This window comes from Sarcophilus harrisii, chromosome 1 (assembly GCF_902635505.1).
Source record: "Sarcophilus harrisii chromosome 1, mSarHar1.11, whole genome shotgun sequence".
Taxonomy (NCBI): Eukaryota; Metazoa; Chordata; class Mammalia; order Dasyuromorphia; family Dasyuridae; genus Sarcophilus; species Sarcophilus harrisii.
In genome coordinates this window covers 685,798,423-685,821,856 of record NC_045426.1, presented here as the reverse complement: position 1 = coordinate 685,821,856, position 23,434 = coordinate 685,798,423, and the positions used below count along the sequence as shown (strand labels likewise).

Below are 23,434 nucleotides of genomic sequence, written 5' to 3'. Positions count from 1 at the left end.
TCTCCGCAAGCCATGCCCAAGCTCCCGCCCCTTCCTTCAAGGCGCGTGCGCACTGGGCTCTTCTCTGCTTCCGCCTTCTCGCGACAAGCCCCGGGCCGCCGGCGGCCTCGCGGGACGCGCCGGCTTCTCGCGTGAGCGGGGCTGCGGGGGCTGTGGGACTGGGACCACGGGGTGGACGGGGCTGCGGGGCCTGGGCCGGGCCGGGAGCGGGAGCTGCATGTGTCGCTTCTGTGGCCGGAGGCAGCGGGGGCTGTGCGATCGCACGGGTAACGAAGGCCCCACGGGGCTGCCGGGGACCAGGGAGGGGGCGCGGGCGGGCCCCGAGCCTGCACCCCGCGGCACGCGCGCGCACGCACGCACATCCCTCTGCACACGCACCCCCTCCCCCATCTGCTCCCGCGGCGGCTTCCGCCCTACCCCTTCCCCACCCCTACCCCTCGCCATCCATCCTCCCCTCCCCTTCCCTTAGTTAGTCCTCCCCTTCCCCAGCCACCCCTCACCCTTCCTTCCTCAACCCCCACGGCTTCTGGTACTCCCATCCCCATTCCACACCCCCGTCTCCATCTAGACCCTCATCCCCCAGACTCTTCCCCTTCCCTCACCCCCCAGTCTCCATCTAGACGCTCCCCCTTCCCTTCCCTCACTCCCCTGGTTTCCATCCCGCCCCCAGCCCCTCATACTTACCTTCTATATTCCATGATTCTCCCTTTCCATTATAGAAATCCGTCCCCCTCCCCAACCTCTGAGGCTCCATTCCCATCCTAGACAGCCTTCGCCCCTTCTCATTTCTCTTGGCCTTCAGCCTTCATTCTCTCCCTCCTCGTGGACCTCCATGCCTCTCATTGCTTTACTTCCTAAGATTTGCTTGTCCCCTTTTAGACTTTCACCCTTTTCTCTTATCCTCATACAAACATGTAGCTTTTCTTCTGATTCCTTGCCGCCTCTACCAACATTTCTGCTCACAGATCTCCACGCTTCTCTTCCTCCTTCTTTATGTTCTGATTTTCCATTCCTTTGGACTTTCAGCTTTCTATCCTTGTTACTTATACCTTCTTATTCTTTCCTCCCTTTACCTCTTTGGGCCTCCCTGTTTCTCATTTGTAAAATTAGGGGATTAGTTGGACTTGAAAGCCTGTAAAATCCTTTCCAGCTCCTGCTTTTTTCTCTTCCTTGTTCAGACCTCCTGGTTCTCTTCACCCTTTTCCCCCTTCATTCTTCAATCCCCTTGGATGTCAAGTCTCAAGTCCCTCAGATCCTCATCTTTCTTCATCCTTCCTGTGTTCTGAAGGATATACTTCATAAATACGTCCTCCATCCTTCCATGTAATTGGTTCATCTTTCACATCCCTTAATTCCTTACTGTACTTTCCTTTTCCTTCCATTTTGGGTTTCCCATCCCCATATTTCAGCCCCTTTGCTTCTCACAATCCACAGTTTATGTCTCATACTGGTTTTTCCCTTCACTCATCCTCTCATTCTCAGCCACTCCCTTTAGCCTCTCATTGTACAAATTAATCTACTTCTTTAAGATTTGGTTTCTTCTAGCTCCTCGATGGAGCTGCTGTGAGTCTTTAGTGATTTCTTATACCCTTGGAGTTTTCTACACCCCACCTACTTCTTTTCTCTGCCTGGTCTTTGAGATCCTCTGCGGTTTCTCATCTTTTTCATATCTTCTGGTCCGTGTAAAATAGGTTGGATCAGGAATTTTTTAAGGATCCATGAAATTTTTTTTATATTTTGATATTGGCTTGATAATGGCTTTCAACATAATGATTTTCTTTATGTTCTTAACGTATTTTATTGTATATCTTTAGAAGCCTCTAGCCAAATGGGCCATCTCCAGATGGCCAGAGGGGGGGTATATGATCCAAGAAAGATGAAGAACCCTTGGGATTAGGTGATCTCTTAAGTTATATTCTAATTATGAAATTCTCTAATCCCTTTTTCTCCCTTTCCCTACTTCTTCCCCCCTTATAGCTTCTTTCTCCCACACTCAAAAATCCAATGGATTTTTATAGGATCCTAGACGTAGTTGGAAAAAATCATGTTGTCTAGCCTGCTGGTTTTACAGAGGGGGGGACACTGAGGCTTAAGAGATGTTGGATTGCTTGTGTAAATTTACTCAGTCCTTGGATTAACAGGATTGGCATTTGGATCCATTCCCTTTGACTCCAGATCCCCCCTTTGCCTGGTATTCCCTGCTGTCCTGCCTCTCCTGCTGACTTGGTTGTCTTATAATCACATCTTTATCCATTCTCCTTTCATAGACTTCTTAGATGAAAGGGCTAAAAAAGATCCAGGATATCATTTGATCCAATCTTTTTTTAAATGAGGGAACTGAAGGCCTAGAAAAGAGTAGTGAGCCCCTCTTGTCATACTTCACATCCTTCTGCTCACCTTTGAATCTTTGAACGTCACCTCCCCCCATTTCTTTGCTGATTTTTCTCCTTTGTCCAGTTCAGGCTCACATCTTCCTTCTCTATTAATTCATCTTTTTTTGTTGTAGTGTATAAGGTTGTAGTTTTTAAGATTTAGACCTGGAAATCCAATCTTCTCATTTTACACATGAAAACACAAGCCCAGAGTAGTTATGTGATTAGCCCACTTTATTATCTCCTTATTCATATCCGCCAAGTCTCCTCACTTCTTTGTTTTTTAGTATTTCTGAGCCTTGTTAGTACAATTTACTGCTCAATAGTCCCTTTGAAATAGATAGATGTAGGAGGAAAGTGGGTTGCTACTTCTCAGTGTTTGGTGTTCTAAAGGAATTCATTGAACATACTGAAGTTTTCCTTTTCCCCTTACAGATTTGTGAGATGGCTACAGACTTTCCTGAGTCCACTGCCCCTGACTGCAAAGGAGACCTGAAAAGTAACACCAAGCTAGACACGGATTACCCACTTCGGGTCCTGTACTGTGGAGGTGAGCATTTTCTAAATAGTTCCCTCTGTGTTACACTATTGGTTTTCCTGATTATTAGTGACCAGGTCGGTTTTTCATTTTCATCTGTCCCAAGTTCCTTTGGAATTTTGTGTTTTTATTAAAATCCTTTGCTAAATTTCTTTGCGGATGCTCAGTTTGATGAGATGACTCTGGATTCTCAAGTAGCTTTCTGGTATAATTAAACCTCAGCTGAGAAGGTTTCCAGCACAGTTCCAAGGGTAGACAGACCTGCTTGGTGACTGGTTTCAGGTAGGCTCATTACTACTTGAGCCTTGGTGCGGAACGTTTCCGCCTTAGCAGCCCACCTGAGGCGGAAAAATCACTGAAATATGTCTAGTCCTTTTAAGCCCAGAAAGCACTTAGTGCCCTCCATAACCCTTCTGAACTGGACCGCAGACTCCTGGGCAGCGGCCACTGTTGTTGGTGGCCCTATCCGGAGTCTCCTAAGTACTGTCCCTAAATTAAAGCAGTGACTGGATAGAATTTCATGTATGTGGACACACATCTTTGGTTTGTTTTTTGCTTTGTGTGTTTTCATTCTAATGGGGAGACATTTGTGAATGGAATGTGCTTTTGAAATGTTGCACAATGGATAGTCAGAAAGACCTGAGTTCAAATCCAGACTCAGGTTTTAGTCTCTGGGCAGGTCATATAACCCTGGTTGCCTCATTTTCCTTATCTGCAAAACTAGCTGTAGAAGGAAATGGCCAATCACTTGGGGGTATTTTTGCCAAGAAAATCTTAAATGGAGCCAGGAGAGTCAGATGTGACTGGAATGATTGGACATCATTTCTTTCTAAGGGGACCCAAATTATGCCAGGCCTAGGAGTAGGTTTTTCTGCTTTCCTTATATTCCTGAGTCTTCAGATCCCCACCCAGACCCTCACCTTCCCTTTCTCTTTCACACCCAAGATTTTGAAGGAATCTAGGACCCAGGGAATCTGGGCTTGCTATACCAGGTGCTGTTGAAGGGAAGGTCACTAGGCCTAGAGTCAGAGGGCAGTGGAGTAGTGGAAAGAAAAACCTAGAGGTTGCAGAATGTGACCATCACCCAGCTTTGGGAGGGGAGAGCTTGGGTCAGGGTTGGGCTGTGGAAATGGAGAAGGTCAGTGTGGACAGCTGCAGAGACCAGAGCAGGTGTAGCTATACTTTAGATAGAGAGGATGAAGAAGGAAAAAGAGAAGTTAAAAAAGGACTCTGAAAAAAATGGGAATAAACTAAAATGAGGCATCTGGGAGAGGGAGGGCAAGATGATGAATTTGACTTTGAGTGTTTTGCATTTCAGATAACATCTAAGTAGAGAAATTCATTTGGTATTTTGAGATTTGGGTATGGAGGAGTAGATTTGGGAGTCCTTAGTAGTTTGAAGTAAGAACAGATGGGAAATGGATGTGATTAGAGAGAATGGCAGAGGGACCTAACCTTTGAGGGCGCCAGCATGCTAGGGAGGATCTGACCTGCTATGGGACCAGAGAATGGGAGCACTTAATGGGACTTCAGAAGACCCCTAGTTCTACTCAATAGCCAGAGCATGAATTCCCTCTGTCATGTCTAATCAGTGACCACGTCTGGCTTTGGAGCCCTCCTGTGCTTACCCAGACTGCATTCCATTTTGATCCAGCTCAAATTTTTAGCAAATTTTTACTGATACTAAGCCAAAGCTCCCCAGCCATTGGTTCTTCCTGCTGGGTCATGATAGAATAAATCTAATCCCTCTTCTGCATGTTCAAGATACCTTAAACAGGAAAAGAAAATAATGAAATTTGTTGGGAAAAATATGGCAGAATGTTTCTCTAGATATCTGCCTGACCAGGGAATTTCCATTCGAATACGATGCCTTCCCACTTTTAGTCTCTAACTATGATGAGAGATTTTGTGGTCTCTTGGGAACCTCTTATATACACAGCTCGTGTGACTCAGTTTGACCCTTAATCTTTCAAATGTGGTATTTGTGAAGTGCTTAGTATAACACCTACCACACAGAAGGTGTTTAATGACAACTTAGGGGCACTTTACTAAGACTGACTGGAAGTTGCAGTAAAGGTACTGATATGAAATGAGTGGTAATCTGGGATTTCACTGAGGACAACAACAATAAAATCATTGGTTCGTTCCCTATTCTTATCTCAGTAATTGTTCCCATTTATATGGAATTTTATGGCTTGCAAAGTACTTTATGTACTTGATTTCATTTCACTCTCACAACAGCCTTGTGAGGTAGATACTATTTTGTCTCAATTTTTAGGTGAGGAAACAGGTTGGGAGAAGTTTGATTTCTTCAGGGTGACACAAACTGAGGCTGAATTAGAATCCATGTCATCCTGATTCCAGGCTTCATGTGACATGGAACCTTGAGATAAGGATAATTTTTTTTAAAATCACACTTCTTCAATATGTTTTTTAAAAGGATTTTGTTGTAGGTAAGTTATCTGGGCAATTGTACCTGTGTGAGAGAGAGAAAACTGATAATGCACAATGTGGAATAATAGGAATAGGGACTGGATCTTTGGCCCCTTTTCAGCAACTTATAGTTTTAGAACTTTGTCTAGAACATTGAGAGTTAAGTGACCATTTTGAAAGGTTTCAGAATCGGAACTTAGCCCCAGATCTTTCTTCCTAACCCATAGGCCATGTTGCCTCTCCTATGTCAAACAATAGTCAGAAAAGGTTATAGTTAAGAAGAAAAGAAGTGAAGAGAGGGCAATAACTTAATGGGAGACAGGAGGGAGTTCTGACTAATATTGTGTGTTATGCCTTGAATATTGTAGGAGTTAATGCAATTACTATTTGACATTTAACGGGCTTTTTGTATTCTGAAGTTTTTTAATACTGACCATTGTTCTGATATCAAACTATTTTCAACTTGTTATAAACAAAATTATAAAAGCAATTGTTAAGACATTAGAAAGCTTAGAGAGAATTTCAGCTTTTGTCTTTTTAAATGTTTAATTTTGGTAATTAAAAGAGCAATAACCAGAGATAAAATTTTGATTACATGATAATCCTAGTACAAAAGGCTCTCCAGCGCTCCCTGTGTACACTAGTTATTTTTCAGAATCACATGATGTTAGGGGTGGAAGAAACTCAGTGGTCAAGCCTATTGCCAAAGCATCTCCACCCCACCAGGCTTGACAAGAAGCTATCCAGGTTCTCCTGGAAGACTTCCATTGAAGAAGGGAGCTCAGCACCTATTTTACTTTTGGACAATACCTGCTGCTGGGAAACCGATACCTCCACTCCTGCCCATTAGGAATAGAGGAATTTTTGCCTTCTAGGACCAAACTGGCCTTTGTTTTTTCTGTGCAAAAAGCCTTCCAATACTTAATGATGCCTCATATCCCACTTAGTCTTCTCTTCAAGGTCTTTCAACAAGGCCCTTCACAATTATAGTCGCTCTCTTCTCTGTTTTATCAGTAGCCCCACACTGTTATCTAAACCTGAACACAATATTTGAGGTATGGTTTGGCCAGCAACATAGAGGGATCACCCCCTCCTTATTCCTGTAAGATGTGTCTTTCCTAATATAGCCCAAGAGTGTGTTTTAGCCGCCATGTCACATTAATGATTCATCAATTAGGACCACCACAGTTTTTCGTGTAAATGCCATCTAAATGTAAATAGATCTTGTGAAATGGACATTTTCAACCTATGCATAAAATTTTATACTTATCCCTATTATATTTCATCTTATTAGGTGATATCTTTGAACTGTCGCCTGTTAAACTATTTTTAAAACCTGACTCTCTTATCCAGAGTGTTAGCAGTCTCCTCTTCTTTTCTCCAAGTCTTAGACAAGATCGCTCGAGTGTTGCGTTGGCAACCTCCTCCATGGTTGACATTGAGTCCTCAATTACTCCTAGATTCTGACCAATCAGCAAATTCCAGATCTAATTTCACTATCTTTTAGTTCACCTACTTTTTCATAAACGTAACAATAAATACTTGCCCCAGTGCTTTCCAGAAGAGGAGGTAACCCTATTCAAAAAAAAAAAAAAAAGGCTATTAGGATCTATATTTGAAACCATGCTGGCTTCTTGTAATTACCATTTCATTTTCTCTTAAAAGTTAATTAATGAATTTATTAACAATGAAATAATTAAATGAATTCTAATTAATTTTAAAAATTAATTAGTGAAAAGCCACTTTTTCTTTCTCCCATCTTTCCTTACCCTATGGAAAAAAATTATAGTTATGCAGAGTCAAGCAAATAAAATTCCCATATTGCCACATGTCCAAAAAATATGGATCATCAAAAGTCCTTTGGAATCAGGTCAGCCATTTTCTTCAAAGTTATGTGTCTTTCTAGTGTTGTGAACACGGTTTAAATTAATCTGTTTACTTTGCTCTGCATCAGTTCTTCTGTCTTCCTTTTCTAAATATTTACCAACTGTCTCGTTTATGAGTCATTCTAGAATTTTCATAGAAATTGACAAGCTGACTTGAATTAGGTTCACGTGCCCCTCTCAGTCCCTCTGATATTCCTGTGGGCTTCATGTTCTTATCCAAGACTGGTTATCAATCCATGTCTTTTGACTTGAAGCCAGATTCTCTTTTCCCAGGGCCCTACTTCCACTACTAAAGATAGAGAAGAATTACAGAAGCTTAAGATTTAACCGAGAGAACATGGGAAAGAAAAACTGAAGGCCTAGGCAGACCCTAGGGGTCTGAGAAGTGATCTGATGAGAGAGAAGTATTGAAGGAGACCCAGGAGAACCCGTCTGGACATAGAAGTGAGGGGGGGCAGGTCAGGAAGAGAGAGGGCTGAGGAAGGGCCCAGGCAGGGAAAAGGTGGCGAGTCGCCTTGGAGAAAGCAGTTTCATGAGAGTGGTTGGAAGTGGGATCCAAGGGCCAAGAAGGAAGAGAATAGAGGCCATCTGAGACCCCTCTTTCTAGGGTTTTGACTGAGAGAAGAGTTGAAGGTTTCTGGACTGAAGGGAGTACAAGGGAAAGGATTTGGGGAAAACTGGGAATAGGGAGAAGGGGAAGAAGGGCCTGCCAGACAGAGAACCATTTGGGGGCGTACTTGGGGCAGTGCCGTGATCTCCAGCAGGGTCACCTGAGAGAGGGCCTGGTTGGGTCAGCTCAGCATCCCATGACTGCTCCTTCCCCTGCCTGGGTGGACATCTCCCTGGGCCCTGCCACTGACCCTCAGCCTGGCTGGCTGGAGTCTGCCAAGGTGGTTCAGCACCTTTATGGAGCCACAGGTGAGAGCCAGCTGAGCCAGGTGGACCCAAAGGGATATGTGCTGCTGAGCAGGACTTGGCTGCCCTCATGCAAGAGGTGCTGGCCCTCCTTGAGCTCCCTGAGAAGTGAGGGCACCGCCCTGCAGGCTTTTGGTGGCTCTACCCAGGGTCCGAGCATGGATCTCTAAGAAGGGGAAGGTCTACAAGCAGCAGTGAGGAAGGAGGTAACTCCCTGGAGAGAGGAAACGTTCTCTCTGATTGAGTGTAACAGCTGCCTGCCTGTCCTTGTCTGGACCCCTGTCTCCTCACCGAGATGGGGGGCCAGTTTTGGACCAGATGGCGTCTGATTTCCCATCCAGCCCTAGATCCAGGATCCCTCTTCTCCCTGTTGCTCTGTTCTTCCACTGTGTAAACTTGAGTAGGGCTGGATTGGGGGATACTAGACTGACATGGAGAAAGGTGAGGCTTTGGGACCTTCCAAATTAGGCCCTAATGGAAAAGATTGTGTTATCTTGTCCCCAAGTAAAATAGGAAAGTGAGCAAAAGTTTGAGTGTTTTGCCCTTCCATTTCTGAATCTATTGGTTCCTATTTCATTACTCTGTCTCATGTTCCCCATGGCTATTTGAAGTCCCCCATCCTCATCCAGGTTTGCTTTCCCTTTTTTATCCAAGTCAACATTCCAAGCATTCAAGGTTAAAGTAATTTACACTAAGATATAAATAAGGCTTAATCTCTCTCTTTTTTTTTAATTATGTGAGAGAATTTTAGTTTAATCTGCTGTCCAAATTAAAACATACAATTTAATTAAAAGATAAAATAAGGGATTTCAAGATAGAAAATTTCTGCTATTTCAGCATGACTCATTCCTGTTCCTTTTCTTCCAACAGTGTTTGATAAAGTTAATCGTGAGCAGGAAAGAATTTTTAAAACAGAAATCAAAGACAAATTAGACAATATAAAGCAAAAGAACAAATATAATAAGTGGAAATCTAACTGGGATAAATATGAAGTTTTATGTTTAGATTTAAAAAACCAACTGCATACAAACAGGATGAAGACTTGTATAAGGCTTAGTCTCTATTAAGGCTTTACATCCTGAAAGAGGGGTTTTTTAGCCCCAAAAGATCTTCAGTAGTGGGCTTTTTTTAAGTGTTCCCATCCCCGCTCCTACTAGCACAGGAAATCAAGATGTTATCTGCCTACTGTTTTTTCTTCTTTGCTAAGAGTTCCTGCAAATCACACAAGGCTCAGTAAAATGAAGACTCATTATTGCTAAGGGGGGTGGGGGGTGGGGGGTGGGAGGAGGGACAGAAAGAGCACTTGATTTGTGATAGCACCTTTCTAAAGATGAAGATGGAGCATGTCCTTAGATCATTCAAATGGGATTTTGCCAGATCCTGAGGTCCTTAAAGTTTTTTGACCAAAGGTTTTTTCTGGATGGAATAGAAAGGACCTTTCTAAATTTTTGTTTGAAGAACTGAGTGTTGTGCCAATTGAAATTACATCACTAATTTTCATTACAGCATTGATTTATATTACGGTTTATATATGCAAAATATGCATATATGGTTTAGTGATTTTATTAGTCACAAAATCTTTTTGTTCTGTTTTTGTTACCCTTGGGATTACTTGACTTTGTTATTGCATACATTTTTCTCCTTTTTTTTCCCTTGGGATAATTTGAGAAGGACTCTGAATTGCTATCATTACCTCCCCTTGAGGAAAGCCCTGAGCCTCATCCTTCAGGGATTCTTGCTTGCTAGAGAAAGGGAAAGGCTTTATGCATATACTGTGTATTGAGGAAGGCTGAGATCATGTGAAGGGAAAGAAGCCAGTTCGTCCCCAGGCCAGGCTGAGTATCTGGGGTCTACTGTTTGCCACTTCTTTGTTGAAAAGTCTCCTTTGAGTGAACTCAGTGCAGCTTTCATAAGTGAGGATGAAGCTTTGATCAGTGTGCACTTGTTTTAGCCTTAGGAATACTTTCTCAGACAGTAGGGGACAGTGTCTACCACGGAGATTTTTCTTTTGCATTATAACTCCAGATAGCATAGACATTTTCGATTCTCTTTAGAATAAATCTATTTGAACAAGTATTCTGATTTATTTTCTAATACTTTAGTTTTAATTATATATTAAGCAACTTAACACCAACTGGTTACTGATCTAGCTAAACAATGTATATAGTAGTTATGCCCTTAAACTGTAGAACTTGTAGGACAGAAGGCTAAAGAATAATTATGGGGATTTGGATGTTGGATGACTCAGTGTTAGAAGAATAATGAGTTGACATTTCCTAAGCATTATAAGGAGATACACTGAAGAAAGACAAAAAAGTGTGAAAGAGATTAAGAGACCTTCAGAACTGTAAAGAAAGCCAGAGATTGAATCTCAGGAGGGGAGATCTGGGAAGACTTGGGGAAATTAAAAGAGAAAAAGCGTCAGGAAGAAGGAAAAGCACATTGTCATCACCACAATAATGGTAATACTAATAGTAATAATGATAGTTAAATCCTTATTATGTGCCAGGAAATGTGCTTAGAAGCATTTGACAATTGTTTTTTTGTTTGATCTTGAGCCAGAGAAGGGTTTGAGAGAAGAGGATTCAAGGATTACAAGGTAAAAGGTGAGAGAGTTGAGTTGCTGTATGCAAAGAGGTGGTCCACATTTTGACAGTGACAGTTTGTTATAGATGTTTCCCAGAGTAGCACAAAACAAAGACTAGGATCAACATCTCATTTTTAGTAAATAGGAAGAGCAAAGCAAATTTTTTGGTTATCTGATTTGAGTGTATAATGTTTGTATTTCCATGCCAACTTATTTCTCTCAGAATAGAAGGTAATCAGTAAACAATGATTGAAGGCCTGCCGTGTATGTAAGGCTTTGTGCTAAGTGTCCATGATGCAAAAAGATGGTCCTTGCCCTCAGAGAGAAACAATGTGTAAATGTAGAGTAATCTATATGCGGGATAAATGGGGGGGAGGGGAGGGGGAATAATGGAGGGGAGGGGAGAACATTAAGAGGGGTTGGGGAAAGCTTCCTGTAGAAGATGGAATTTAAAGGAAACTTGATGTCAGTAGTTGGAGCAGAGGAGGGGAAAGTCAGAGAAAATGACTGGAGTTGGAAGATGGAAAATCTTGTTTGTGGAATAGCCAGGAGTCTGGGGTTACTGGTCAGAACAGTCAGAAGAAGAGTAGTTTCTTCTTAGAACATCTGCCTCCCTCTTCTGATTTGTTTTTCAGCTATAATTAGAGCATTCCTCTCTTCTGCTCTACCTTCCATTTCAGATTCTTCTACCCCTCTTCCCATTGCAGCCCTGTTTCCTTTTGCTTTAGGAGCATCCATTCTCCTCAGCAGCCTGCAATTAGGAGATGCTGACCCTGCGCTTGTCATTGGCTGTGGGAGCACACCCCTCGCTCCTTTGTGTAACTAACCCTAACCCCAACATTTTCCATCGAGGTTGAAATGCTTAACTGCTCTAGGGGATGCTCACGCCCGCTCTCCGCAGGTTAGCATTGACCAGTTTTCATCTCAGCCCTGGTACCATGTCTTCCCCGACACCGTATCGCCTGTCCGTCCCTTCCATCTTTCAGTGTACTTCACCTGCAGATAATTGTTTCATTTCCCTTTCCTTGGCTTGGCTCCTCTTAGTAGCAGCCTTCCCTTTCTCCCTGACTCTGCCTCCTCAGGAATGAGTCTCTAATCCTTCTTGGTCTTTCTTCATCCTTGTTCCTTTTTCAACCCAAGTAGTATCTGGGCCTAGAGAGGGTCCTTCACATTCCCCTTCTTCCCTGCCATCCCCCCGACTGCCTCGGTCATCCAGTCCCTCTTCTAGGTTATTGCCACAATTTCCTTTTTATTTCACTGAATCCTTCTGCTTCTCCCTTTACTTCTCCCCACAAATTGAATGTCCAGCAAAGAGGAAATGAGAGTGGTCACTGACTGCTGTGGAGGATTTGGATGCTTGCTGTATAGACCAAAGAATAGACTTTTCCTAAGCGGTTTTTGAGAACAGAATATTATAGTTTGGTGGAATTTTGGGAGGCAGGTTTAGTTCAGTGATAAGGAAAATGTTCTAAAGGATTTTCTCTCCCAGAGCAGAATTGGTTTGTTGGCAGGTGGCGGGCTCTTCCTCAGGCAAAGCCTGCGTCTTCTGTCCAATGTGCCACGGAACAGCTCAGTGGGCCTCTCTCTCTTTAGATGGCTCTGAACTCCTTTCTTACCCTGAAATTGTTCAAATTAATTGGGCTTTTTCTGTGAAAACAGAGCATGAAGCTTATGAAATTAGCTGGGTAGATAGCATAGAGTGAGGTGGGAATCATAACCGGATTAGAATCAGAAAAGTCTGTGTTATCATATTCTTGGTACTACTGCCCACCAGTGTCTCTGGTCAGGTGACCCATGGGCAGGGCACTTTCATGTTGTGGGCCTCAGTTTTACCATCTGTAGAAGAAGGGGGACTTTGATATTTCTTTCATTCATTTTATTTCACCTCTGCAATTCTCTGATCCCCTTTACTGAGGGATAATATGAAGGATAAAAGAAAAGATTTTTAAATTTTAATTTATTATTATTATAGCTTTTTATTGACAAAACATATGCATGGGTAATTTTTCAACATTGACCTTTGCAAAAACTTCTGTTCCAACTTTTCCCCTCTTTCCCTCCACCTCCTCCCCTAATTGGTAGGTAGTCCAATACATGCTAAATATGTTAAAATATATGTTAAATCCAATATTTGTATACGTATTTATACAGTTGTCTTGCTACACAAGAAAAATCAGATTTAGGAAGAAGGTAAAAATAACCTGGGAAGAAAAACAAAAATGCAAGCAAACAATAACAGAAAGAGTGTAAATGCTAAGTTATGGTCAAGAAAAGTTATTTTTATGTATAAATGTCTTTCTTTCTCTGTCTCTCTTCCCCCCTCCTGTGTATGTCTATACACACACAGGAAACAAAGTGAAATAAAGGTGTTTTTATACATGTATCTTGTGTAAATACAGAGGCAAGTGATCAAGGGCTGGTGGGTGGATGCCCAAGGCCCACTAATAGGAGAGGCCAGAGAATATGTCAATCTGCAGTGTTAAGAGTTTGCTCACTAGGGAATATTTCTGTGCCCCTAAAAACACAGATCCCTGTGCAAGCAAATGTGATTTGGCCCAGCTTATCCAACAACAATAGAATATCACACCAACTGCCTTTGGTGTCTATTAGAGAGAAAAGTTCAATTTAGCTATGTCTGAGGGTAACTGAAATGACGTATTTTTGTGGAGAATATTTCTTGGTCTGTCGATGGAAATTGATTAATTGTTCATTAGACCAAATTTGAGGAGGACACTATTTCCAGACTGACAGAGGAAGATGTGGAAAATATTCCATAAAATTCATAAGGGGGGGTGGCAATGAAATAAATGGAAAGAAAATTAATTCTAAATCTTTTTTTTCTTTCCCCAGTCTGTTCATTACCAACAGAGGTAAGTCTTTTTAATAGTCTATGATCTTTTACTAATGCATTTTTGCACTGTCTTGTTTCTAGAGAAATCTTAACAAATAGTTAATTTTCTACCTTTGGATTGGTCAGTAGTATTAAACTTTGGGAATAGTTTCATGGTCTTAATGGATTGAGGAAGGTTTTTTTTCCCCTTAGCTTCTGAGTTATAACTCTTTTGTTCCTTTAGCACTTAAATTAGCTATTAATTAATTAGCTATAGCCATTTAAGAAAGATTATTTGAATTTAATTCAATTCAGAAATATTCCTGTTTTCTTTGCATTTCTTTATCTTGCCACCTTCCTTTCTGCCTGTCCCTGAATTGTCATAATGTAACTGACCTGGTGTGATTCTCTGTTGATTTCCTTTAGCTCTTTTCCTATTGCAATCTAGGTTTCAGATAGATGAGTGGGAGAAGTTAATTTCCTCACTAAATGTAATTGTGGTATGTAAATTAAATGAATTTAATAATGTGCAGAGTTGACTCTTGTAATGGTGAAATTTATCTTCTTTCAGTACTGTGAATATATGCCTGATGTTGCTAAATGTAGACAGTGGTTAGAGAAGAATTTTCCAAATGAGTTTGCAAAACTCACTGTAGGTAAGAATATTTGTCTTTGTCTTTGGAGCTTACGAGGAGTGTGTCTGTGTCTGTGTCTGTCTGTCTCTTGACATAAAGTTTATCTTTAGTGGGATAATGCCAGACTATAATCTCCAAACAGATTGTAGAAGATTTTGTTAAAGTAAAAAATCTATCTGGCCCTGAGTATTGGAAAAGACAAAACAAAAAAAAAAAACTTTTCATGGGAACTTTGTAGCTAGAGAACTACTCAATGCTTTTTGTCTCTGATTTGTTTTCTTCTGTTTAATATTTTGTTTTTCCCAGGTATATGTAAAGCAATTTTGAACCTTTTTTTTTTTTTTTAACTTTTAAGTTCCAGATTCTCCTTTCCTTCCCCACCATTAAGAAGGCACATGTGAAGTTAATAAAACTTTTCCATAAAAGTTATGTTGTGAAAGAAAACATAGATTTTTCTTCCCCTCATAAAACTCTCAAGAAAAATAAAGGGGGGGAAAAGGATGTTGCTGTCTGTTCTTATTGGGTATGAAGAGCATTTTTCATCATAAGTCCTTCAGAGTAGTCCTGGATCATTGTATTGTTGAGATTAGCAGTCGTTCCCAGTTGGTCATCCCTCAACAAAGCTATTAATTTGGACACAGTACATTTTTCACTTTTTGTGAGCTCATGGAAGATTTTCCAGGTTTTTCTATATCTCTGATCTTTTTGAAACAATATTAAGTATTAAAAGAGAAGTTCATGTTTTGACAAGTTAAATGATTAGGCAGAAATCTAAAATCAAATTCATGACTCCCATCCAAGATTGGGAACCATGTGGGTTGGTAGTCAGGGGAGAGAAGTCTGGATTAGGTATCTGAACGGGGATGGTGCAAACAGTCACTTGCTGTATGGGTGCTTGGCACCTGGTCCTGTTGGAGCCCCAAACTGCTGGGATCCTTTCTGCTGTTCTGCCACTGCCCAGTTTGAGGTGGGCTACTGTGACTTCCTTTGCTTCCTAGGCTCTAGGTTCCCAGGTATTAGGTGGGATTTGGGGGCAGGACTATTCCTGTGACCCCCAAAGTTAAGTTTTGTTCTCTTCTGTTAAGTTTGACATTTCTAAGGTCCTGCTACATCTGATCATGATCTTGGGAGGGAGCAGTTCTATATTCTGCCGTGCAGATAAGCATCTTTTCTCCTGAAGTAGTGCCTCTGTATGGAGCTGATAGTCCTTACCCTGCCAGTCTTCAATTTATTTTTGGAGAGCAAAATCTTATTCATCAAAATTGGCTCAACAAGCATTTACTGAATGTCTGTTCTCAGGATTCTGCTGGTTTGACTCTGTCTTGTAGAATCTATATCTGTAACTTGAAGCTTTCAGAACTAGACAGGGACTCAATCATTTGTACTGTCAGTAGTAGACAGTCTTTTTAACGTAGACATAAAATTTTATACATAAGGTCATTTTTGTTCAGGAGGAGCACAAGGGTTGTGTGGGGAAAAGCTATTAATGCTTTCACATTTGCTTTTTTTAAATGTAGAAAATTCACCCAAACAAGAACCTGGAATTGGGGAAGGCCAAGGAACAGCAGGAGAAGAGGAGGAGAAGAAAAAGCAAAAGAGAGGCAAGGCTTACATAGACTGTCTTTCAAATTCATTCTGTCTGCTGCTTATTGATTGGCTTATTGGTTGATAGGAAGAGAAATGCAGTGACAGAATCTCTGGTTTGCAGATAACAAATGGGGTCCTCGAGTTAATCATTTCTGCCATTGATGGTTATTATAATTCCTCATGCATGATATTATACAAGGAATATGGTAACCCCAAACCAATTGGATCGAGCATGATTTGGAACCACTGGGTCTCTTTCCCACAAGCCAAATTGTACCTTGAGAAACAAACTTCCTTTGTCCTTCCTTTGGACATGCCAGAGATGACTAGCTAGCTTGTTTACAAACTGAAAAATTCCAACTGTCTCACTATTATTTAAATACCCTTGTAAATTAGAGTCATGGATTTTATGGAATATGGATATATGGAAATTAATGGAAATGCATTTTAATTAGAATGTGTCTGTATAAGATTGGACTTTTTCTTTTCAACTTCTGAGTATGTGGCTGAGCTTTTGTGTGTTAACTGCTTACTTCTTTGAGAGAATACCTGTTTTTCCAGAATAAGTAATCAGCTGAGTATTGATTTCTATAATATATAGTCTCAATCACATTTAATAAAAGCTGTTTTTAGTTGTTTCACATAAGCCAAAGTAGGTGACAAAGCGGTAGGTTAAGGCTCTTCTGTTAAAAATAATCGTGGGAGTAGTAGCTGGGGAATAGCTATCTTCCTGGTCACTGAGCACAAATGCTGGTGAATGGCCCTCAAGATTTAAGTCTTGGCAATGATTGTTTGGGGTTTCCTGTATTTTATCTTTTTTTTTTTTTTTTTTTTTTTTTACATTGAAGATTCACCGTTAGTCATAATATAGAAAGAGACCTTAGAGATAATTTAGTCCACCCTCACCTGCCCTTTTCATTTTGTGGCTAAGGAAACTAAAATTCAAAGAAGACAATTTCCCCTTATTTAAAAATGAATTGCTAGGTAAGCCTGAATCAACATTTGAAATCTGTTTAATGTTTACTTTATATTAAAGAGGGAAGCATTATTGAAACTTGTCCCCTAATAAGTGACTTCCTAACCTAATTCCTTTATCATAGCTTTAAAAACTGAGGTGCTTGTAATAAATTTCCCTGTGTTTGAGCATATCAATTCTATAAAAATGAAAAGTAGGAAAACCTTAGTCTTTTCATTAATTTTCTTTGAATAATAAATTTTAAGAATTTGAATTGGTAATTTATTTTTTGTCTTAAAATGATAAATAACATGGTGCTCTCTTGTTAAAATAAAGGTGGAAGGGGTCAAATAAAACAAAAAAAGAAGACGGTTCCACAAAAGGTTACGATAGCCAAAATTCCCAGAGCAAAGAAGAAGTATGTAACAAGAGTGTGTGGCCTTGCAACTTTTGGTGAGTTCGGGTTTAAGCACATGTCAAAAAAGCCAAGTTTGAACTGTAGTCTTATCTGTTTTGTCAACTATTAAGAAATCTTCACAAGCCTATTTTGGATTTTTAAAATCAAACTATGACTTTACAATTCTGGTTTTAAAATTGGAACTTTTTGAGAAATTAAAACATCTCTGCAGTGGGGGCCATTTGGAATTCTTTCCTTCCTTTTGGGTCTGATTAAGGGGAAGTTTAGCTCAGTATTAGGACTCCCTTTGAAGCCTACCAATGCTGCTCCTCTGTCCTCTACAGGGTTGGTGGCAAAGGGTTGCAAAGTGGCTCATCCCCTCTCTGAGTGGCAGTGGAGGGTGAGGGAAGGCGGGTAGCAGCAGAATGACCTGCCTTCACAACTCCTTCAGTCCCTGGAGGCCTTGAACAAGTAGTGAGACTGGGGTGAAAAATTTAACCAAGGTCTCTTCGTGTGACAACACAGATTGCAAAACAGTGGACTGGACCTCATTATAAATATTAAGGTCTGTTTCTCTGCTGGGAATGTTTCCTCTCTTTTTCCTTTTCAAGAAAAGACAAAGTAAACAAGATATTTATTCTGACTTGGAGTATATGTAATCAGTATGTCCCTAAACTGGGTTTGCTCTTACCTCACGTATTCTCTCTCTATATGTTCTCTATATGGACATGTACATAAACGTACATATGTGTCTGGTGTTGCTGTTTTTTAAGTAATGGGACTTTCATGTAACCTTAAAAATATATTGCATCATAAAAACTGGTCACCGTGGTGGTTCAGTGATTTCTTTTTTAAAAAAGGGAAAACAGAATGTATTAATTAATACATGGTGAATTAATTGATATGAAAACATATAGAAATGGTTTTTATGAATTGAGTCAGGCTAAATAATACACCAATAGAAAAGATTAAATTTTTTTTTTTTTTTTTTGTGATACCCAGTTATATTTCACTTTCTTTTCTTTTTTGACAGAGATTGACCTTAAAGAAGCACAAAGGTTTTTTGCTCAGAAATTCTCCTGTGGTGCCTCAGTTACAGGAGAGGATGAAATCATCATTCAGGGAGACTTTACAGATGACATTATTGATGTAATTCAGGAAAAGTGGTCCGAGGTAAGTATATGAGGTTCTGTACACCAGAAGACAAGACTCAGGGAAGAGAACACTGACCAGACACTTAGGGAATCTGGATTTTCTGCCCTTATCTGATTACCTCTCCTTCCTGTGCCCTGCTCCCCAGCTCTGAAAGGGTTTTTACTGGTTGTGTGACCTTATGCCTGCCCTGCCCTGCCCCTTTTCTCTGCAGTCCCTTTTTCTGTGACTGCCAATCTGAACTGAGGTGTTTCTGGCAGTTTCTGCACTGGCCAGTGCAAAGTGTGATTGTTATATGTTTAGAACCATGGCTGCAGTGAAGTCATGTGATGCAAGCACTGCCAGAAATGCCTTGGATTCATTATGCATTTGATTTTGAGTCAATTTTTGTTTGGTTGAGTTCAGAAACCTTTTAATAAACTGTTGGCAAATTTTTTGTGACCCCTATATTCAGTTATATGACCTCATATGGATTTTGGACTAGATGAACCCTGAGACTCCTTCCAGCTCCAAAGATGATCTTATCACTTAAAAAAAACCCAAATACCTTAATATACTCCAAAATATTCATGAAATATAATAATCTGTGTTTTACAGGTCGATGATGACAGCATTGAAGATCTTGGAGAAGTAAAGAAGTGATTTTAAAAATTTGTCTGTATTTAATAACCTGAAGTTATAGTTGATGTAGCCAAAGGGAGGGAGGCCTTTAAAAATATATATATTTATCCTACAGTAAAACTGTAGACTACCCTTATCCTTGGCATTTCACTGTTCTGTACAAGGCTGCTTGTGTTTTTTTCTTTTGTTTTATTTTTTAAATTGCCAAAGTCCAATAAACTGGGGAAATTCATCATGCTTATGCATGAAATAGATTTAGTTAAATAAAAAATTTTGGTCATATGGTACTGACTTTTTTTTCCCTCCAGCACACTGTAGACTTTTTGTGGGGAGCATTTTAATTCATCTGTTGCTATTTCAACTCGCTGTACAATTTTTTAAAAGAATCTGGATTTCTTACTACCAAAGCCAGGCTTTTTTGCTTCTCCCTTAAGTCTCCAGTGTGTTAACCTTCAGTTGGATAGAAGGCAGCCTGTAGATTCCTTGTGGACTTTATGGTTCAATTACCAACAGAAACCCATTTTATACATAGGGCCATTGAGAGAGGTTGAAAATTCTTCCCAACGTCTATAAATAAAGCAAGAATGAGATTGTCACAAAACTCTTAACAATTGTTTAAACTTAAATCAAAAACAGTCTGGGAAAAAGCATTTGAAACATTTTTTTTCCCCAATAGGAAAACCATTAGTGGTAAATTTAAACAAATTGATGCAGTTTTTATAAAGGTTCTAAGCCCAGGCATTGTACATTGGGGGGGGGGAAAGGTCTTCCAGGTTGCTATTCTAAATTAGCACGTACGAAACAATTTGATGGCACTTTCCCCCCCACGCAAACTGAAATCCTGAATGTACTGGCTTTTTATAATTAAGATCTTGAAAGGAATGTGTGGTAAGGATGTGAATTAAGGATGGACGCATTTCACCAAACAGATGTCCCATTAACAGCTGTCTTAGGAAGCAAACATCCCCGAGGCCATTCAGCCGGGTGACGTCACGGACTCTGGGTGCTGACGGCTCGGGGTGACCGCGGCAGCCTGGCTGTTCGGGGCCCGTGGCGAAGGCCGCCCTACGAAGACGCGGGATTGGAACGATGCTTGCCCCTGACGCCCGTGTACTTGCCTGAGCCTGTGACATTAAAACGCAAGTCTGACCAACCGTCTGCGCAGCCTCAGTGATGACTACCCGGCACGCGCCGCGGAGGGGCATCTCACTCGCACGCTTGGGCCTCGGAGCAGCCCCCACCTCACCCCCCACCTCACCCCCCTTCCCCGCCCCGAGCCACAAGCGGTGCCTTTGGGAGACGCGCGGAGACCAGCCTTTAGGGGCTCCTGTCCCCTTTCCCGGGCCCCCCTTCCTTGGAAACGCGCCTTCGGAATTGGGCCGCCGCCGCCGTCCCCTCCTTGTCCCCTGTGGGCCCCAGAAAATGCCCCTCGGAAGGTTGCTCCGCGGAGCCAGGGTCCTCCCTGAGGCACCTTCCCCGGGGCCGCGAGCTTGGGGCCGGCCGGGGTCTGGGATCACGCGGGCCGGGAGTTCTCGCGAGAGCCAGGTTCGCCCTCCGGGCCGCGTTTGAGTCAAGAAGGCGGTTTGTGAACACTGAGTTGGGCAGGTAGAGGCGGGGGCGCGGCCGCCAGAGGCCAGTCCCCGCGACCTGGCCGGCCGGTCTGGGGAAGGCAAGCCTATGGAGTTTCCCAGGTGTGACTCGCCGACTCGGACTTTCTCCCGAGGCGGACGGGAAACGCCACGCTGCGGCCACTTATGAACGCGACAGCATTCCCCCGCAAGGTACGTGCGGCGCGGCGCTCACCGCCCCGCCCCGCCCGGGCCCAGCGCCCCGCCCCGCCCCGCCTCCTGGCCTCCCGCGGGCCCGGCCCCCTTCCGCCCCCTGCGCTGGGCCGGCGGCTCCTCCGAGTTCTGGGCCGCCCGGGCCCCGCCCCCTCCTCCTTTGCCTTCCCAGTCCCCGGTTCCTTCCCTCCGAGTCCCTCTCCGGGGCTCTGTCTAGTCCGCAAGCTCCCCGGGGCAGGTACCCGGCGGCCCCTTCAAGGCCCCCGGGCCAGCCTCGGCCTTTCCCCCTGGCCCGCTCTGCCCGCGGCTAGCGCCTGCCGGGCCCTGGGCGGCCGCCTTCCCCCCGCTTCTTTCCCCCAGGGTTTCCTCTGGCCTCTGCTGTGCTCTCTCGTTTTTAGGGCCCGTTCTGCCCATTTCCCTCCCTCTTCTGTCAGTTTGACCAGCAGACGTTTATGTTGCGCGCCTGCTGTGTGCCAGGCTCGCGCCAGCGCTTTCCCTTGGCGTTAATGAGCGCGCTTTGTCTTTGTGCGCTCCATCCCCGCATCTCCCTCCCGTCACCCCCGAGTCTTGCCTTTTTAACAAAGGAAAACGTTGAACGAAAATCATCCAAAAGAATCCCTGCCGCCTGGTCGCGCCTGTAGTAGTCGGTGCCCATGGCTCCTGGTCGCACCCTAGAAATGCTCGTGATGCGTTTCCTCCTCCGTTTTCTGGGGTGTTCATGCATGACTCCGTATGACAATGATGTTTATCATTACTATGTATGATGTGTGTTATCTAGCTTCGGACTGCGTTTGTGGAGGGAGTCGGGCCTTGACCCGTGGCTCCGTCGGAGGGGCTAACTCCTTGCGCGGAAACCCCCTCCACCGAGCAGGGGCCTCCTAGTCTGAGGTACCTCGGATTAAAGGCGTTGAAATAAAGCCCCCTGCTTGCTCTCGGTCAGAAAGCCGCATTTACAGCTCCGTGCCCTCTTCCTTTCCCCTTCCCTTCTCCACCGCCTCCCATCACTGTGTGCTAACCCTGGTTCTGCTTGCTTGGCAACAATTCCTCCAAGAGCATGGTGTGGAACGGTAGGAGTGTGCTAGGTTCGAATCTTGCTTCTGTATTTATCACTTGAGTTCCGTTATTCGTGAAATGGAGGGTCGGACTCGGTGGCGGAGCTTTTTCCAACTCTGAGCCTCAGACCCTAACTCTTGCTAAGTGTCTTCTGCCCTTTTGCTCCTTGAACTCTGCCGTCTTCTCTTCCCGCCCACTTTCTGTGTCCCCTTGATTGCTTCTCAGGCTCCTGCCGCTGGACCGTCGGTTAAAGGACTGGGTGTGATTAACCCCGAGAAGAAAAGAGTCGGGGGAAAGGGTGGCAACAGTTCCAATTATTCCAAGGACTTTCGAATGGAAGAAGGTCCTGGAGCCATAAAGGGAAATAAATTTAAAACGTGTGAAAAGGAAAAACCCATGAGCATTGAGAGCTGTAAAAGAGTTCAGTGGGTTGCGGCAGGAGGGGCCCTGGGTTCCCTCTGCCTGGGGAGGCCTTTGGAGAGCCACCTGCTGGTGAGACTGTAGAGAGAAAGGCTTAAACTGAATCGAGTCTGAGGTTCCTTCCTTCCAGTTCAGAGCCTCTGAGGGCCCTTCCCATCAACCAAGGCTTCTTGACCAGGCTTTCTCCAACCTTGGGACACTTTTCCTGTCCTGTTCTCTTCTAGTATCACAGCTCTTCTCTTTCCAGTCTGGCCTCTTTTGGGTCTGCTTTTCCCCCTCCTCTCCTCTCTGTTTTCCTCTTCCATCTCCTCTTTTCTTTCTAGGCTTCCCCTCTGACCTTTCCTTTCTATTTTCTTAACTTTCTCTTCTTTTTGTTCTCCCCTCTCTCTCCTTCCTCTCCTCTAGTTTTCTGTTTGTTTGTTTTTATCAGTTCAACATTAAGCACCTAAAAACTGATAATTTAAAGTTTGCAAGAGTATTTACATTTGAGCCATTGAGTATATAGGGTAAGTACCATTATCCTCATTTTACAAATTGACCGGCTTATGGTGGCAAGGCTAGGAAATGTCAAAAATGGAATTTGATGGAAAATGCCAGCCACATCCCAGAGAAAGAATTATGGAGTCTGAATGTAGATCAAAGCATACTACTTTTTACTTTTTTAAATTTATTTTTTCTTTCTTGCGGTTTTTCCCTTTTGTTCTGAGTCTTTTAACAATATAATTAATGTGGAAATGTATGTTTACCCTTTATCAGAATACATGCTGTTTTGGGGAGGGGGAAAAGAAGGGAGAGAGAGAGAAAAAAATTTGGAACTCAAAATCTTAGAAAAATGAATGTTGAAAGCTACCTTTATATGTAATTGGAAAAATTAAAATATTACTAAGTTAAAAAAAAAAAGAAATTATGAGCAAATTTCATAATAACCTGGAAAGACTTACATGAACTGATGCTGAGTGAAGTGAACAGAGCCAGGAGAATACTGTACACCATAACAGCAACATTGTGTGATGATAACTATGATAAACTTAGCTCTTCTCAGCGATGCAACAATTCAAGACAATTCCAAAAGACTCATGGAAATTGCTTTAAAAGAAATTGCTATTCGCATCCAGATAAAGAACTAAGAATGCAGATCTAAACATACTCTCTTCAGGTTTTTTTTTTCTTGTTTTTCCCTTTTGTTCTGATTCTTTTTTTCACAACATGACTAATGTGAAAATATGCTTGACATAAGGAAGGAAGGGATGCAGGAAAGGAAGAAGGAAGGAA

At 42.5% G+C, this 23,434-nt stretch overlaps 2 protein-coding genes across 9 annotated transcripts in view; both read left to right on the top strand.

Annotated features, from left to right (window-relative positions):
* Positions 1 to 44: 44 nt before the first annotated feature.
* DENR (density regulated re-initiation and release factor) lies at positions 45 to 20,062 on the top strand. Of its 6 annotated transcripts, none has more exons than XM_012542451.3 (9): positions 46 to 131; positions 2,808 to 2,922; positions 13,582 to 13,601; positions 14,133 to 14,217; positions 15,714 to 15,797; positions 17,075 to 17,191; positions 18,169 to 18,308; positions 18,885 to 18,917; positions 19,853 to 20,062. In XM_012542451.3, exons 2-9 carry the CDS (start codon positions 2,817 to 2,819, stop codon positions 19,859 to 19,861), a joined length of 594 nt encoding a protein of 197 aa, XP_012397905.1. In that variant the 5' UTR covers positions 46 to 131; positions 2,808 to 2,816; the 3' UTR covers positions 19,862 to 20,062. The 6 variants fall into 6 exon arrangements, with proteins under 6 accessions (XP_023352823.1, XP_012397905.1, XP_012397903.1 ...); XM_012542449.3 differs by having other exon boundaries at positions 19,838 to 20,062; XM_012542447.2 differs by lacking the exon at positions 19,853 to 20,062 and having other exon boundaries at positions 18,885 to 19,484.
* An 80-nt stretch (positions 20,063 to 20,142) lies between these two features.
* CCDC62 (coiled-coil domain containing 62) overlaps positions 20,143 to 23,434 on the top strand; it is an 83,882-nt gene continuing 80,590 nt past the window's right edge. For all 3 annotated transcript variants that reach the window (XR_004231275.1, XM_031948484.1, XM_031948483.1), the window contains exon 1: positions 20,143 to 20,689. Coding sequence is in view for 2 of the 3 variants with exons in the window: in XM_031948484.1 (XP_031804344.1) it covers positions 20,663 to 20,689 (27 nt within the window). In the remaining variant the exon portion in view is untranslated. The remainder of the gene's footprint in view (positions 20,690 to 23,434) is intronic.

What these genes read in the sequence shown, in the direction of transcription:
- DENR (XM_012542449.3), top strand. Translation starts at nt 2,817, where the DNA reads ATGGCTACAGACTTTCCTGAGTCCACTGCCCCTGACTGCAAAGGAGAC. An exon ending in TCGGGTCCTGTACTGTGGAG is followed by an intron (nt 2,923 to 13,581) that starts GTGAGCATTTTC and finishes TTCTTTCCCCAG; the next exon opens with TCTGTTCATTACCAACAGAG. An exon ending in GTTTGCAAAACTCACTGTAG is followed by an intron (nt 14,218 to 15,713) that starts GTAAGAATATTT and finishes TTTTAAATGTAG; the next exon opens with AAAATTCACCCAAACAAGAA.